The 15,642-nt window shown below is 39.1% G+C and overlaps 1 protein-coding gene across 3 annotated transcripts in view; it reads right to left on the bottom strand.

The window, feature by feature from the left end:
- LOC103696273 (glucose-1-phosphate adenylyltransferase large subunit 3, chloroplastic/amyloplastic) overlaps positions 1 to 15,642 on the bottom strand; it is a 121,348-nt gene that overhangs the window by 23,658 nt on the left and 82,048 nt on the right. For all 3 annotated transcript variants that reach the window (XR_005507013.1, XM_039116106.1, XM_039116107.1), the window contains one exon: positions 1,608 to 1,680. Coding sequence is in view for 2 of the 3 variants with exons in the window: in XM_039116106.1 (XP_038972034.1) it covers positions 1,608 to 1,680 (73 nt within the window). In the remaining variant the exon portion in view is untranslated. The remainder of the gene's footprint in view (positions 1 to 1,607; positions 1,681 to 15,642) is intronic.

Genomic DNA, 15,642 nt, shown 5'->3' with positions numbered 1-15,642 from the left:
AAGGGAGTCGAGGAAATGATTTTGATTTCAGACAGAAAAGTAAAAAAGAGGGTCAAGAGAGATCGAAAAATTTCTTTAAAAAGGTAGAGATATTAGTTTCTAGTGAAACTTGGTAACCTATACCCGCTTCAAGAATAAAAAGATATTTTTATAATTTTAGTTATTTTTTAATTTAAATAAAATATGATTTTGGCTAATCATGTTAGCTGAATCGCTATATTAAAGGTATTCATACAAAAATAGTATTTTGTGAGGGCATGCACGTAAATATCAATTTGGAGGACATTCATGCAAATTTCAATATTTAGAAAGATATTTTGGCAAAAATCCAAGAATTTTTTTGCGTGTATACCCTCCTAAATATATGAAATTGTATGAATACCCTTTAAAATCGCTATTTGCATGTATACCCCTATAAACATTTCTTTTTGCATGTTGCCCATTGATAGTATTTTCGTTATTTCAATTTAAACCGCTAACTTCCTAACGACATTAGATGACATGGATACATATACAAAAAAAAAAAGGATATACAAACAAAATAAGTATTTGATTAGGGTATACATGCAAATATTAATTTTGGGAGGATATTCTTACAAATTCTAATATTTAAGAGTGTATGTATGCAAAAATATATGTAGTACCACCAATAAGATTTTATGTTTTTTTGAATGAAAATTAACTTTTTCCATATTGTATAACTAAATATTAATTTATTATTTAAAGATTAACTATAATAATTAAAAAATATGAAAAATTAATGTTATATATAGATAATGCAGTCATCAAGGTTCGCTCAACCGATATATGAAGGCGTATCAGCCAACTACCAGTTCGGCATGGTATGGATTCGTACCGTGCCATTTCAAGGCACACTGGAATAAGGAGAGCTGGGGAGGGAGGGGGAGGGAGGAGATAGAGGAAAATAGAGAGTCAGAGAGGGAGGGACAAGAAGAGAGAAAAAGGGAGAGAGAGGGAGAGGGAGAGGGAGAGGGACAAAATGAGAGGCTGAGAGAGGGAGGGCACGAAAGCCCTCATCGTCGTCAAGAGGAGGGAACCCTAGGCCATAGAGTTAGGGATGATAGAGAGAGAGAGAGGGAGGGGGAAAGAAGGTTACTAGTAATGCTAGGAGAGGAGGAGAGGGCATGTGTCGAGCAAAAGCATGCTTTGAGCAGTCGTGAGCGTAGGTTGGGGGGGGGGGATTGCTACAATCGCGAGTGGCATAGGGGAGGGGGTCTCAAAATATCATCAGCCGAAGGGGGCAGGGGAGGCTTTTTAGTGAGTCAAACAAGGGAAAGGGGAGTTTAATCAAATCAAGCCGGGTGGGTGGGTTTTTAATCAGTTACAAGGTTAACATGGCACTTGTTGCACCGGCAACGTGTGTAACCATCTTTTGCCTACGCGAAGGTGTTGGTCTAACATGCCTCTTCTAATTGCCATCAACTAGACCCAATCATATATTTAGTGATTAATGTGCAAATTCAATAACTAAGGGATTAGTATAAAAATTCAGAAGATTTTAGGGAAATTCAATCATATGAATATGACCAAACAATTCAATGTTTTGTATAGAATCTAAACCAACTTATAAAATCTTTAATACAAACCTTGATGAAGAACTCTTTCGCAGAGGCAGGAATTATTTCAGATCCAAAGTCATTTGCAGTTGGAAACCGCCATCTGACCTAACAATGATGCACAATATTTAAGGCTTCTATGTAGCAATACTTTATTGCTTTTATTCTGACGATACATGAATGACTCAACAATATAAGCATTAACCAGGATTAGATAAAAATATGCAAAATGCATACTGTTTCAAAAAAATATCATGCGAACACATTTTCATGCATACCTATGTATCTCTGTGCAATTAATTATTTATGCAAAATTCCAAGTAACCATAAATCATGCGTTTTCCAGCTCATTTACCTATGGATCAACTGGTCCAACCATCCAAGTATAGATAGCTTTAACAGCAATGGCTTGATACAATGTTCTGATAGTATCTACAATAGAAAAGGACCCAAACAATTTGAATTTCAATTTATATATGTTTTAATATGTCCCGTTATATTTAATAATGGTTCAGAATTGGATTTAAAATTTGCATTATTATCCATTTTAACATAATAGCATTCTTGATCTCCAAAGTACATGGTTCTTAGTTTTCAGGTGTGATGAAGGACAACTTAAAGGAAGACTTCAAATCCTTTTCTAAGATGTGATGACAAGCAATTCATGAAAATCTGAAACTAAACTTAACCATGAAAAATTCTATGTAGAGCTAAAATTAATGCTACAAGTAAATATGACAAGTAACAAATGATTCGATGATCTAATATAATGCAAATAAAGCTTAATAAGATGGATGAAACATGCAAATCCAAGATCAAATGTAATTATTGCAGCAATTTAAACTAATAGTCAATGGCTAGAAACCCTAAGAAAAATCAAGGCTCGGAATGTTACCTAAGCAATGGCGTCTGTTAGAAACTCAAAGGCGCCAGGAGGTGGCAAAGCAACATTCATGCCAATCAACCATGCAGAAAGCAAGTTTTTCCACAATCAGTGTTGTTTAGAAACATGGCAAAATCTCTTTTGTGGTGAACTAAAAGATAGGAGACAAGCGGGATGTTGCTGCTGCAGCAAAGAAACAGCAGTAGCCCTAAAACTTAGGGTTTGAATGTGTTTAGAATTGAAGATGGGGGCCAGTCTTAACTGTGGCTGGATAAGGGATCAAAGGTTGACAAACATGCTTCTAAAGGATTAAGAACAACGCAACCAGACCTGGAGTACGGGCTGCCCAGGTTTATCTAGGGCCAGGCAAAGTTGTGTGAGGGCTAGGATTTCTGATGAGAGCACAAAAGTGCAATCTTCATACCATCTTAATTAGTATTATAGCTAATCATTATTGATAAAATTGATTAATTAATGTTTTATTTGTGTTTGAGTGCAAGTAATCCAAGAGACCCAATAACATTGGGTTTGAGCCCAATGCCCAGCTGCCATGCATGCATCCAACTTCAGCCGTCCGAGTCAATCCAACAACCATCTTCAAACCGTCCCAGCCAAGAATTCCCAGCGTCTGTCCGTGGCTTCCGTCTCCCCTGTTTCGAGAACAAAGTCCGAGAGCCTTCCCAAATAAACTCTCCAACCGTCGCACCCCATGCATCCCAGCAGCCGAAGAGTCCCAAGCGATTCGTGGCATCCAGACTTCATTCATCCCGCGTCTCAAGCAACCGAATCATCCGCGGCTTCAACGCTCCAGCAATCTTGTTTCGGCCGCATCCTTTTCTGCAATGGAAACCAACACGTCTTCGCTTCCTTCCACGCATTTCAGCCGCATCCCTGATCCAACTCCGAAGCCAACGCCCCTACATCCGCATCTCCTCCATCCAGTTGGAACCGCGATCTTCCAGCGTCCTTCCGTCTTCCCAGCCACACCTTCAACACGCTGAAGGTGTCTATAAAAGGGATCCGGTGGAGGAAGGAGGAGGACACGAAGAAGGAGCCATTCGGGAAGAGAAAACAATTTCCAGAGCTCTGTTTCTGAATAAGAAGGGAGAAAAGAGTTTATGTTTTATTTTATTGCTAATCCCTTTTTACAAAAATGCTTCCATCTCATATGAGTAGCTAAACCTCTTTTAGCTAAGGCTAGGGAAAAGCCTAGCATTTTCTTTATGTATTTTCTTTAATCATCAATGGGATTTTAATGTTATTGATTTGATTTATGGTACAGTAGATTTATAGAAATTATTTCAAACTTATATATTTTTTTGATTTGTTATTTCCCCCGGGTATAACAGATGCTTAGAAATCCCTGTAGTTTAAAATAGAATTACTGCATGCTGCCCATAAAACTAAATCTTTTTTTTTAATGATTAATTGGTATTTTCACCGCTCCACTTTCCGGTTAGGTCTTCACTCAGATCTAACTGAGATAATAGGTGATTAAAAGAAAAGCATGATGAAGTGCTAGGCTGAATCCTGATGCCTTAGTTATATTTTTATCAATCCGAATATTATTTAGCCTTTAGTTTTTGTTCGCTGTCAAATCCCTGTGGATTCGATCTCGGACTCACCGAGAATATTACTTCGCTACACCCTATACTTGGGGTATTCTACATTTAATTTCTGTTTTAAAAGAGCAAAATTAAAGACGTAGCAAGTTTTTGGCGTCGTTGCCGGGGATTTGCAACATGCGAACGAGAACAAGACTGCAAATTTAATTTTTAATTTCTGGTTCTTCAAGTTTTCTTTATTTTTAACACGGCTGAAATTTCAAATCTTTTCAGATTCAAGGACGACACAAAGCGGGACTAGTAACGAGGAAGATCGAGATCAAATTTTTGGATTCCCGGAGTGAACGAACTCCGGCTGTGAGTATTTAAATTATTTTTCCTGTTTTGTTCATACTAGTCCTATTTTAATAATTCCTAGATTAGAATTTTACTCTTGCTATAAAAAAAAATTCGAATTCAAATTTCAAATTTCAGTTTTCAAAAATTCAAATTTCAAATTTTATTATTTTTTTAAAAAAAATATTAATTAAAATAATAATAAAAAAATAAATTTAGCTAATTTGTTTGATCAACTATTCAAATGCAATTTAATATCATGACATAAAACGTTAAAAATTTTCTTGATTGTTGCATATAGTATAAAGCATTTACATAAAATAATCTAAGGGCTGAACCCATTAAAATAATAATAAAATAATTTTCGGTGTTTCATCACTCGTCCTTAGCCCAAAAAATCATCCCAGTGCATAAATATCCTAAGCCTAACTAAAATCAACTAGACGTTGGCCCCTAAGGATACTCGAGCTCAATAAGATGAAGACCACCGAAAGTTGCACCAATTTCGCTCTGTGGCCCGGTCAATGTCTAGGCAAGCATTGTCCCTCTAAGTGATTGAAGGGAGACAGTTTTTGTTCGAGGAAAGTGGGTCTTAAGTGGGACCTTTGCTACACGCATCGTGACTCCTCCATTTACCTAGGAGCTTACCTGGTCAACTAAGGTTACTAGACCGGATTGGAGGCTTAGGTGTCCTCTTCAAACCAGTTAGGAGCTGTCTAGAATTTTTAGGAAAACATTAGAAATTGTTGGGTGATGCATGTTTAATTTTAATTAAATTTTTGTTAGGGTGTTTGTTTAGATCTCTTTAGGTGGTACTTGTACCAACCTAAAAAAAAAAAAAAAATTCAGTATATGCTATTGTGGGAGAGAGATAAAACGAATAGATTATTTAGAGTTGAATCAAAAGATAAAAATTTAATTGTTCAAAATTCAAATAATCAAATGGAAGATAATGATAGTAATCAGGGAGATAATGAATTTCAAGATGACTTACCTATTAGAACGCTTCGTGATTATCTACAACCCACTAGGACCAGTACCCCATCCTGTATGGTTATTCCTACTGTTGCGGGAGCTTTTGACATGAAACCAGGAATAATCTAATTACTCCCAAAGTTTCATGGACTTGACTCTGAAAGTCCCTATTTGCACCTGAAAGAATTTGATGAAGTGTGTTCAACACTTCATTTCAACAATGTCACTGAAGAGGTAGTTAAGCTTAAGTTATTTCCTTTTTCTTTAAAGGAAAAAGCTAAGTCATGGTTACACTCCTTAAGGCCTAGGACCATAGCTACCTGGCAAGAAATGACAAGAGAATTTTTAAAGAAATTCTTCCCAACACATAAAACAAACACACTTAGAAGAAATATCATGAACTTTGCACAAAAAGATGGAGAAACATTTTTTCAGTGTTGGGAAAGATTTAAAGACCTTCTGCTTGCTTGCCCACATCATCGATATGAAATTTGGAGGGTCATTAGTTTCTTTTATGATGGTTTGTCCTCCAATATGAGACAATTTGTAGAAATGATGTGTAACGGTGAATTCATGAGTAAGGAACCAAATGAAGCCTAGGATTATTTTGATCTTTTAGCAGAAAATGCACAAGCTTAGGATACAATAGATAAAAATGAAAAATCTAAAATAGCACCTAATGCAAAAGGAGGAATGTATCTTATTAAAGATGATAATGACGTCAATGTAAAAATTGCTAATCTGACTAGGAAGGTTGAAGCCATGAAATTAAGCAAAGCCAATATAGGAAAAGCACAAACTATTGTTGAAAGTATATGTGGAATTTGCGAGAGTAATGCACATGTGACCAAGGATTGTCCTACAATCCCTGCTTTTCAAGAAGTGTTGCATGATCAAGCAAATTTCATTAATACTTATAAAAGACCATTTTCAGAAACATATAATCCTAATTGGCGAAACCATCCTAACTTTAGTTGGAGACATGGATCCACTGCCAATGAATCTCAAGGAAATTCTGTTTCTACTCCTTATGTGCCACCACATAAGAAATCCCTTGAAGATACTTTGCAAACCTTCATGCAAGGGCAGACTCAGATAAATCAGAATACAATGCAATCACTCCAAGAACTTAAAAATTCTGTAGGTAGAATTGAGGCTCAACTCAATGTTAGGAAAAAAGGGACATTTCCAGCCCAACCTCAATCTAACCCAAAGGGTCAACATGAGGTCCATGAAGCAAGTTCATCCCAACCTAAATTTGAACAAGTTAAGTCTGTCACGAACCTTCGTAGCGGAAAAATAATTAACAAAGAAATTCCGACGAAGGATGACAAACCTGAAAAATCTATTGAAAAAAAGGATGAAGATGATAATGAACAAGATGATCCAATACCCCATCACAAGATAGTTGCTCCATTCCCTCAGCGCTTGCTTGCAGCTAAAAAGGGAATACCTGACCAAGAAATTCTGGATATCTTTAAACAAGTAAAGATTAACATTCCTTTATTAGATGCCATTAAGCAGATCCCATCTTATGCCAAATTTTTAAAAGATCTTTGTACCATAAAGCGAAAGCTTTACGTACAAAAGAAAGCTTTTCTAACTGAACAGGTGAGTGCTATTCTCAAACACAACACCCCACCTAAGTATAAAGATCCTGGTTGTCCTACCATATCTTGTATTATAGGAAACTTCAGGATACAACGAGCCCTTCTTGATTTAGGTGCAAGTGTTAACTTACTACCCTATACGTTTATGAACAGTTAGGACTTGGTGAACTAAAACCCACCAAGGTTACTCTTGCGGATGATAGTGTTATTTCGATGATTAACACAACCATTGAGGGAATATCAAATTAATAATACAATCTAACGTGGTACATGACTAATGAATACGACACCCTCGATACATTCATGATATATTAAGAGAATGAGATCAAGACGTCTTCCAATGATTAACAACGAGATAAAATTTGTAGTAGAAAAGGGATAGAGAACTCTTAATTCTAATTCAGCAAAGTTTCAAGTGAAATATACTCTCAAGGGCAAAACAGTGATTTTCATTGTTAAGAGTATGTAGCTCTATCGTGGATGTGAGACCCCGGAACTGGGCCCGGTCTATTTGACCGGCCCAGTCCCAGGTTTCGGCCTCACGTGCGTGGCACGTGAGGCACCGGGATGGAAGGATCCATCCCGAAGGAGGAAGCCCTGTTTTTAGGGCTTCTTCTCCTTCTCTTTGAGGCCACCCGAGTCCTCTCTTCTTCCTCGTGCAGCCGCCCAAGAGGGAGAGAGGGAGGGAGCCATTGAAGCCGGTCTTCTTTGATCCGGGTGGTTCCATTGCCGCCGGAGAGGAAAGAGCCGCCGAAGAGGGAGGAAGCCGCCGGATCTTCGCCGAGGCAGAGGTAAGGTTCCTAATTTCATTTCTCTATTAAACCATTTGAAAAAAAAAAGAAAGAAAGAAAGAAAGAAAGAAGAAGAGAGGGAAGATGAGACTTACCCGTGTGCGGCCGCGAGCACCGCCGATGCTGCGGGTCCCCGCCGCAGGCTCTTCCTCTCTTGAGCTCTCTTTCTCCTCCATGGGAAGAAGGAGAGAGCCAGCGGACGTCTCCCGAGCTCGCCGACCTCCCTTCGTGGGAGAAGAAAGAAGAAGAGAGAAAGGGGGGGAAGGAGAAGAAGTCGGGAGAAGAGGAGGAGAAAGAAAAAGAAAGAAGAAAGAAAGGGGGGAAGGAGGAAAAGAAGTCAGAGGAAGCTTCGGGAGAAGAAGGAGAAAAGAAAAAGAAAATGGAAGGGAAGGAAAGAAAAGAAAAGAAAAAGAAAATAAAAGAAAAGAAAAGCAAGAAAAAGAAAAGAAAAAAAATAAATAAATAAAGGGAGAGGGTGGTTTACGGGTATGAACCCGAAACCGAACCCGAACCCGAACCCGGGGCGCTAGACACTTCTGCAGGGTCGGCCCTGGGAGAATGTTAAAATTTAAGTTTTATAAATATATATTGTGATGAAATTTAAAAGAAAAATATGATTTTTGGATATTAGGTTCTGCGAGAAATTTGTGAGATTAATTGGATTTACTGTGGATCGCGTTCAATGTAAGTAACGAACTGCCTTCTCTAGACTCTTCATTTATATAATATTATTTTTGCATTGAATAAATTGTTAATGAATTTATATTTGATTTATGAATTTTACGAGATGATGATTTGAATGAAAAATGGATATGTGAACTGGAATAATATTTTTCGGATTATTGCTATATTTACTGTTCTTGCATCGTATATGCATATTTAGATCGGATTATGATACATGTATTATGTTACAAAAGAATTTTGATGTACATCAGATTTAGAACTCTCAGCCTGGCTATGTTCTGGATCCTGCCAAGAGGGGGTTATGCATTGGCAATTCTGGCCCCACCACGAGGTATAAGTGTGGTATTCTGGCCCACTCCGCAGGGTATAAGTGCGGTATTCTGGCCCACTCTGCAGGGTATAAGTGCGGTTCTGTTTCTGGCCTAGCCACAGGGTATAAGTGTGGTCGTAGCTAAAGGCTGATGAGATGAATGTGATTTGTTTCGAATCAGATTTATGATTATGTATATGGATATTTGAAAGATATGGATTTTAATGAATTTGTGCTTGAAAAGGAATTGATTATGTTATTATGTTGAGTCATCGTAATTTGTATTTATATTTTATGTTATTATATGAATTGACTAGTTAAGGTGTTTATTACTTACTGGGTTGTCTAGCTCATTATACAATTTCTTGTTGTTTTACAGATTCCGAGAACTAACCTATCGGGGATTTAAAATGGGAGAGCGACTAGAAGAATGGAAGCACAAGTTATCCTAGATTAGGCTTTGTTTAAATTGATGTTTTATCTTTATTGTTCCGCTGCGTATTTAGACTTGTGAGACCTTATGACTTGAGTTAGTCAATGGAATAAGATTGCATTTATTTCAGTTGAATTAATTTAGAATTACATAATTGAGGTGTTTTGGTTTAGATGCCTTGCATGCTCGTGGGGAGAGTTTCCTACGGGTGTGCGGCGGTTGGCGCGACCCCCGGCTCGCGATCTCGGGCCGGGGGCGTGACAGTGGCATACACTCAAAATTGCTTGAAATATGTTTCATTGATTATATGAATTAGTCTAACCTTAAGATGCAGGAAAGTGTGGATTGAGTCGACCCCAAGCTAAGTGGAGTCGACCCTGGCACACCATGGAACCATCTGGCACACCCCTGCAAAAATGACACAGATGAACAGTAAGTGGAGCCGACCCCATGTATCTTTGAGCCGACCCCAGGTGAGGAGCCGACCCCAAAGAACCTTAAGCCGACCCCAGTTTGAAGCCTCAAGAAAACAACTCTTTGGAATTCACTGAGAGGGCCGACCCCAAGATTCCTTGAGCCGACCCCAATGGAGCCGACCCCAACTAAACATTAGTCGACCCCAAGGTTGTGTTCAAAACCATGTCTCTGGAATCCCTGAGAGGGTCGACCCCAATGGAACTTGAGTCGACCCCACTGTAGCATGGGTCGACCCCAAGAAAGCTTGAGTCGACCCTAGTGAAAACAGCCGAAAATACAAGGTTCTGTGATTCCTGAGAAGGTCGACCCCACTGTAGCAGGGGTCGACCCCAGAGAAAGTTGGGTCGACCCCACAGAAAGTTGAGTCGACCCCAAGTCTGATGAACAGTAAGTTGAGTCGACCCCAGAAAAGTTTGGATCGACCCCAGCACAGGCAAGGGAATAACGGCTCGTTCTGCAGAAGTGCTTTTTGACCTCCCAACGGCTAGTAACGGATAGTTTTTCAAATCTAACCAATGAGAAGTGACCAATAGAGATGGGCAAGTATTTAAAGTGACACTATTCATCAGAGGAGGTATCTTTTGCCAAAAAATCAAAGTTCATTCAAAAAAAAGCAAGCCCTAGCATCATTCATCAAGGTTCTCCATTTAAGTCTCAAAAAGGAGGTGGTTGAGCAATCTGAGTGTGTATTCAACAGCTCCACCAAACCATTGTGAAGTGAAGGAACCTTGGCAAAGAAAAGAAGAGCATCCTCAAAGCGATAACTATTTTCTCATCTCTTCTATTAGTGTAAAATTGTTATATTTGCTCTTTTAGGAGTTTCAAACTCTTTCTTCTTTATTACTTTGTAAGGTTTGTTGGTGAGCCCGTAAAACCAACGGTGAAAGTTTGTTGGTGAGCCCGCAAAACCTGTTAGATGTATGCCCTAGAAGCCAATCTGGCTGGCACATTGTTAATTCTAGGGACATAATTTTGTACTTGACTATTTATTATTGAATAAATAAAAGGCATCTTTTCATTTATATTATTTATGTGTCTATGAATCATCCAAGAAATTAATAAGATGATGATGCATATTCTCAAGAGTTGAGAATTTGAGCCATGTATCATTGGTGATTAATTTCTAAATGCTCCTGATCAATGGATCATCATGAGGACGGTAATCGATCTGATCAGTGCACAGATCACTTTCCTTCTGGATGGACGAGACTTGAGTCCACAGTGTAGGGACACTGAAGTGATAGTGCAGGTGCTTGTTAGAGAACAAGGGTACTGAGCGTGACCAATACAAGAAGTCACTTGGATGTCTATCCACTCGTCAGTGACTTGCTTGATGTTGCAGTAGTGTGACTGGTCCTTTGACCTGCGGTGCTTCGGCTACTCACAGTGAGGTTATTGTAGTTTGACTGCACACATACATGGTCTCTAGCCATATGGGTCCATGCAGTGTAGATTGGCTGCAGTAAGTTCACTGTAGGAGTAGGGTATGCAGCTATAAGGAATCTATCAACTTTGATAGATAAGGAGAGATCCTATGTGATTTATAAGACTGGGTTCGTAAGACCTTGGCCGGGGCAGTATGCACAGTGGAGAAAGAGTTTTCCACTCTCGAACTTAAGTCGAATAAATCTTCACATATGACAGACGATGAGGTTTGACGAGTTGTCCATGACCTCCGTCCTGTAGGGATCCACGATAGTAGGACTGTATCACATGTTAACTGCACCTAGAGGTTCATCTTTCTATTCTACTGGGTAGCCACTACATGCTGCTAGGTGTCACTGGTGGATGGTGGGACTCACAGGGATTATCTCGATGATCGATAAACCCTAATGAGTAGAGTTGGAATCGTTCCAATCCATTGAAAGGAGTTTTCAATGATATCATGATAGAGATCATGATATATCTCACTACCAGTCAGAGTAGAACCTATGGGGTCACACACACTAGAAGTATTGACCGATCCGATGGTTGAATCGTGATTAGGAATCACAAGTAATCAATTCGATTGATATTCAGTTGAAGAAGGAACAAAGGGAATTAATTAATTGGACTTGAAACAAGAGTCCTACTTCGAGTAGGATTCCTAGAGTCCTAATTGGATTAGGACTAGGAATCCCAGTTGGATTAGGACTGGGATTCCTACTTGGAATAGGATTCCTACAATCCTAATTAGATTAGGATTTTTGAATTAAAATTGGATTCCTACTTGGAATAGGATTCCTAGAAGACCTAATTGGATTAGGACTTCGGATTCAAATAGAGTCCTAATTGGATTAGGACTAAAATTAAATATGTCCTAATTTGGATTAGGGTTTCTTAAGTCACAATTAATTATTAATCTAATAAATCAATAAGACTCCTAATTGGATTAGGATTGAAGAGTTCAATTGAGTCAAAATTGATTTAAGTTCTAATTGGATTAGGACTTACCTAGATTGGATCCAAATTGGTTCACCCTTGGGCTAAGCCTAATTGGATTAGGGCTTGACCACATTAGGGCATCCCAATCCTTACTTAATAAGGATTAGGGCAACCATGAAGGAGGGGCACACGCCCCTCCTCCTTTTCTTGGCTTGTGGCGGCAACACAAGAGGGGCTTGAGCCCCTCTTGGAAGGTGATCAAGGGCTCCTAATTTGTAGGAGCCCTTCATACCTTTAAAAGGGGAGCAAGGGGGCCGGCGCCCTATTCATGTGAACCCTCTTCTCCTTGCTGCCGTACGCCTCCTTCTCCTCTCCTCTTGGATCAGCCGCAAGCAAGAAGAGAGGAAGCCCCTTGGCGTTCTCCTTGTTCCTCCTCGGTTTGGGATTCAACACAAGGGAAAAGAAAGGCTGTAGTCTGGCTTTTGTTTCCTCTTCATCATCCCTTCTTCTTCTTCCTCCTCTCAAGCACAATCAAGGGTTGATTGAAAGAGAGGAGATCAGCCATCAAAACATATCTCTGCAAGGGAGCTAGCACCCCGGGGAGATTAGAGCGATTGGATCGGTCCTCTGCTTCGTGTGGATACCCGTAGAGGCCGGGCACTTGAACGGCTTCAAGCGAACCTTCATCCTAAACCACGAACTTCAGTTTGCGGTGATCATCAACCCGCACAAGGTGAAGATCTGATCTTCTAATTAGATTAAAAAATTTTAATCCTTACCCATCTACGAACGGTTATGAAACAACGTTCATGAGATGAACGTCGATCCCGCACATGCCGATTCCGCTGCCATCTGAATTTTTTTGAAATATCAGCGGCATGGGCGGATTCCCAACAAAACCAACATAGATTTTTGGTGATCCCGGAAAACCAAAGTGTAAAGGTTTTTGGATTGTGAGCCCGGAAAACAATCCAACTGTAATCCGCGGAATTATAGTGAATTCCCAAAGGGACGCTTAGGGAGTGGATGTAGGTGCTTAGGAGAGCACCGAACCACTATACTTCTTGTGTGTTTGTATTGTGTATTGTTCTAACTTCACTACACGCACTCAATTAATATTAACTAAACCACTTACTCATCAATTGACTTAATTAAAGGATTAAAAATTTAGAAAAACCAATTCACCCCCCCTCTTGGCTTGTCACCTTGGGCAACAACTCTCCAACTTGCCGATCGATCTATAAAGATACCAAGAGGAGTAGTCGAGGATGTACTTGTCCAAATTGATAAATTCTATTTTCCAGTCGACTTCATAGTATTAGATACCCAGCCTGTCATGAATTGTACCACTCCAATACCTGTCATCTTAGGCCATCCATTTCTAGCTACTTCCAATGCTTTGATCAACTGTCGAAATGGAATAATGAAAATGTCATTCAGGAATATGACTATAGATTTTAATATATTTAACATTTGCAAACAACCCGATAATGACGACGAAAATGATGAAATTCATGGAGTTAATCTGATCGACTCCATTGTAGAAGATGCTCTTGTCCCATCTCTTTCTTGTGATCCTTTAGAAACATGCCTAACTCATTTCGGAAATACAGATATAAACCAAAACTTTAGAGAAATTAGTGCTATATTAGATTCAGCTCCTTTGTTGGATACAGATAGGTGGAAATCTCGTTTCGAAGAGTTGCCCCCACGCAACAATAGTCCTCTACCATCTAGTGTTCAAGCACCTAAACTTGAGCTAAAACCTTTGCCATCTAAGCTCAAGTACGCATACCTTGGTCAAGAAGAGACTTTTCCTGTGATCATATCATCCCAACTCGAACAAAGTCAAGAATTAAAATTGTTAGAAATTCTCAAGGAACATAAGGGAGCAATAGGGTGGACAATTGCTGATATCAAGGAAATTAGTCCCTCAATTTGCACTCATAGAATCCACCTAGAAGCTGATGCCAAACCTTCTTGTCAACCTCAACGTCGATTGAACCCAAACATGAAGGATGTGGTTAGGGCAGAAGTTCTGAAACTTCTGGATGCGGGTATGATCTACCCAATTTCAGATAGTAAATGGATAAGTCCAACCCAAGTGGTCCCAAAAAAATCTGGTGTTACTGTAGTCAAAAATGCCAACAATGAATTAGTTCCAACTAGGGTCCCCACTAGTTGGCGTGTATGCATTGACTATAGGAAACTTAATTTTGTCACTAGGAAGGATCACTTTCCTCTACCTTTTATTGATCAAATCTTAGAAAGGTTGGCAGGCCATAAATTTTATTGCTTCCTAGATGGCTATTCAGGTTACAACCAAATTGCAATTGATTTTGAAGATCAGGAAAAGACCACTTTTACATGTCCTTTTGGCACTTTTGCTTACAAGAGAATGCCATTTGGATTATGTAATGCTCCTGCAACCTTCCAAAGATGCATGCTCAGTATTTTCTCTGACATGGTTGAGCGCTTTTTGGAAGTCTATGGATGATTTTTCGGTTTTCGGCTCCTCTTTTGAAAACTGTGTGGACCATTTAAGACTAGTCTTAATTCGGTGTGAGGAGAAGAATCTAATCTTAAACTGGGAAAAGTGTCATTTCATGGTAACTAGGGGAATTGTTCTCGAGCATGTCATTTCATCTGAAGGGATTGAAGTAGACAAGGCTAAAATTGACTTAATTGCTAACTTACCCAACCTAAAAACTATCAAAGATATACGCTCATTTTTGGGTCATGCAGGATTTTATAGGAGATTCATTAAAGATTTTAGCTCAATATCTAAACCCTTATGTAATCTTCTTCAAAAGGAAACCACCCGACTTAATTTGCGTGGTCTGAAGAATGTCAAAAAGCTTTTGATAAACTTAAAAGCTTGCTGACCTCTACTCCCATCATGCAACCACCCGACTGGTCGTTTCCTTTTGAAATCATGTGTGATGCTAGTGAATATGCAGTTGGGGTAGTTTTAGGGCAAAGAAAGGAAAGGAAGCTCTATGTTATCTACTATGCAAGTAAGACTTTAAATAGTGCACAAATGAATTACACCACTACGGAAAAGGAACTACTCGTCGTAGTATTTGCACTAGACAAATTTAGGTCTTACTTGATTGGATCCAAAATCATTATCTACACTGACCATGCTGCCCTTAAGTACCTTCTTTCAAAAAAGGATGCTAAGGCGCGCTTGCTTAGGTGGATCCTTCTACTCCAAGAATTTTTTCTAGAAATAAGAGATAAAAAGAGGGTAGAGAACGTAGTAGCTGATCACTTGTCCCGTCTCCCTCTTCCAGATTCCATAGACAATTCACCCATAAGAGACACTTTCCCTGATGAGCAACTCTTTGAGATCACGTCGTCACCCTGGTTTGCAGACATTGCAAATTTTCTTGTCACGGATGAACTTCCGATTCATTGGAATAAACAGGACAAAAGAAAGTTTCTGATCGAAATAAAAAATTTCTTCTAGGATGATCCTTATCTTTTCAAATACTGCCCAGACCAAATTATTAGGTGATGTGTACCTAATGACGAATTTATTAGTGTCATTTCCTTTTGTCATTCTGAAGCTTGCGGTGGTCATTTCTCTACTAAAAAAACAACTGCAAAAATTTTACAGTGCGGTTTTCATTGG

This window comes from Phoenix dactylifera, unplaced genomic scaffold, assembly GCF_009389715.1.
Source record: "Phoenix dactylifera cultivar Barhee BC4 unplaced genomic scaffold, palm_55x_up_171113_PBpolish2nd_filt_p 000051F, whole genome shotgun sequence".
Classification (NCBI taxonomy): domain Eukaryota; kingdom Viridiplantae; phylum Streptophyta; class Magnoliopsida; order Arecales; family Arecaceae; genus Phoenix; species Phoenix dactylifera.
The sequence above is the reverse complement of the archived record's forward strand: the minus strand, read 5'-3'. Positions and strand labels throughout refer to the sequence as shown.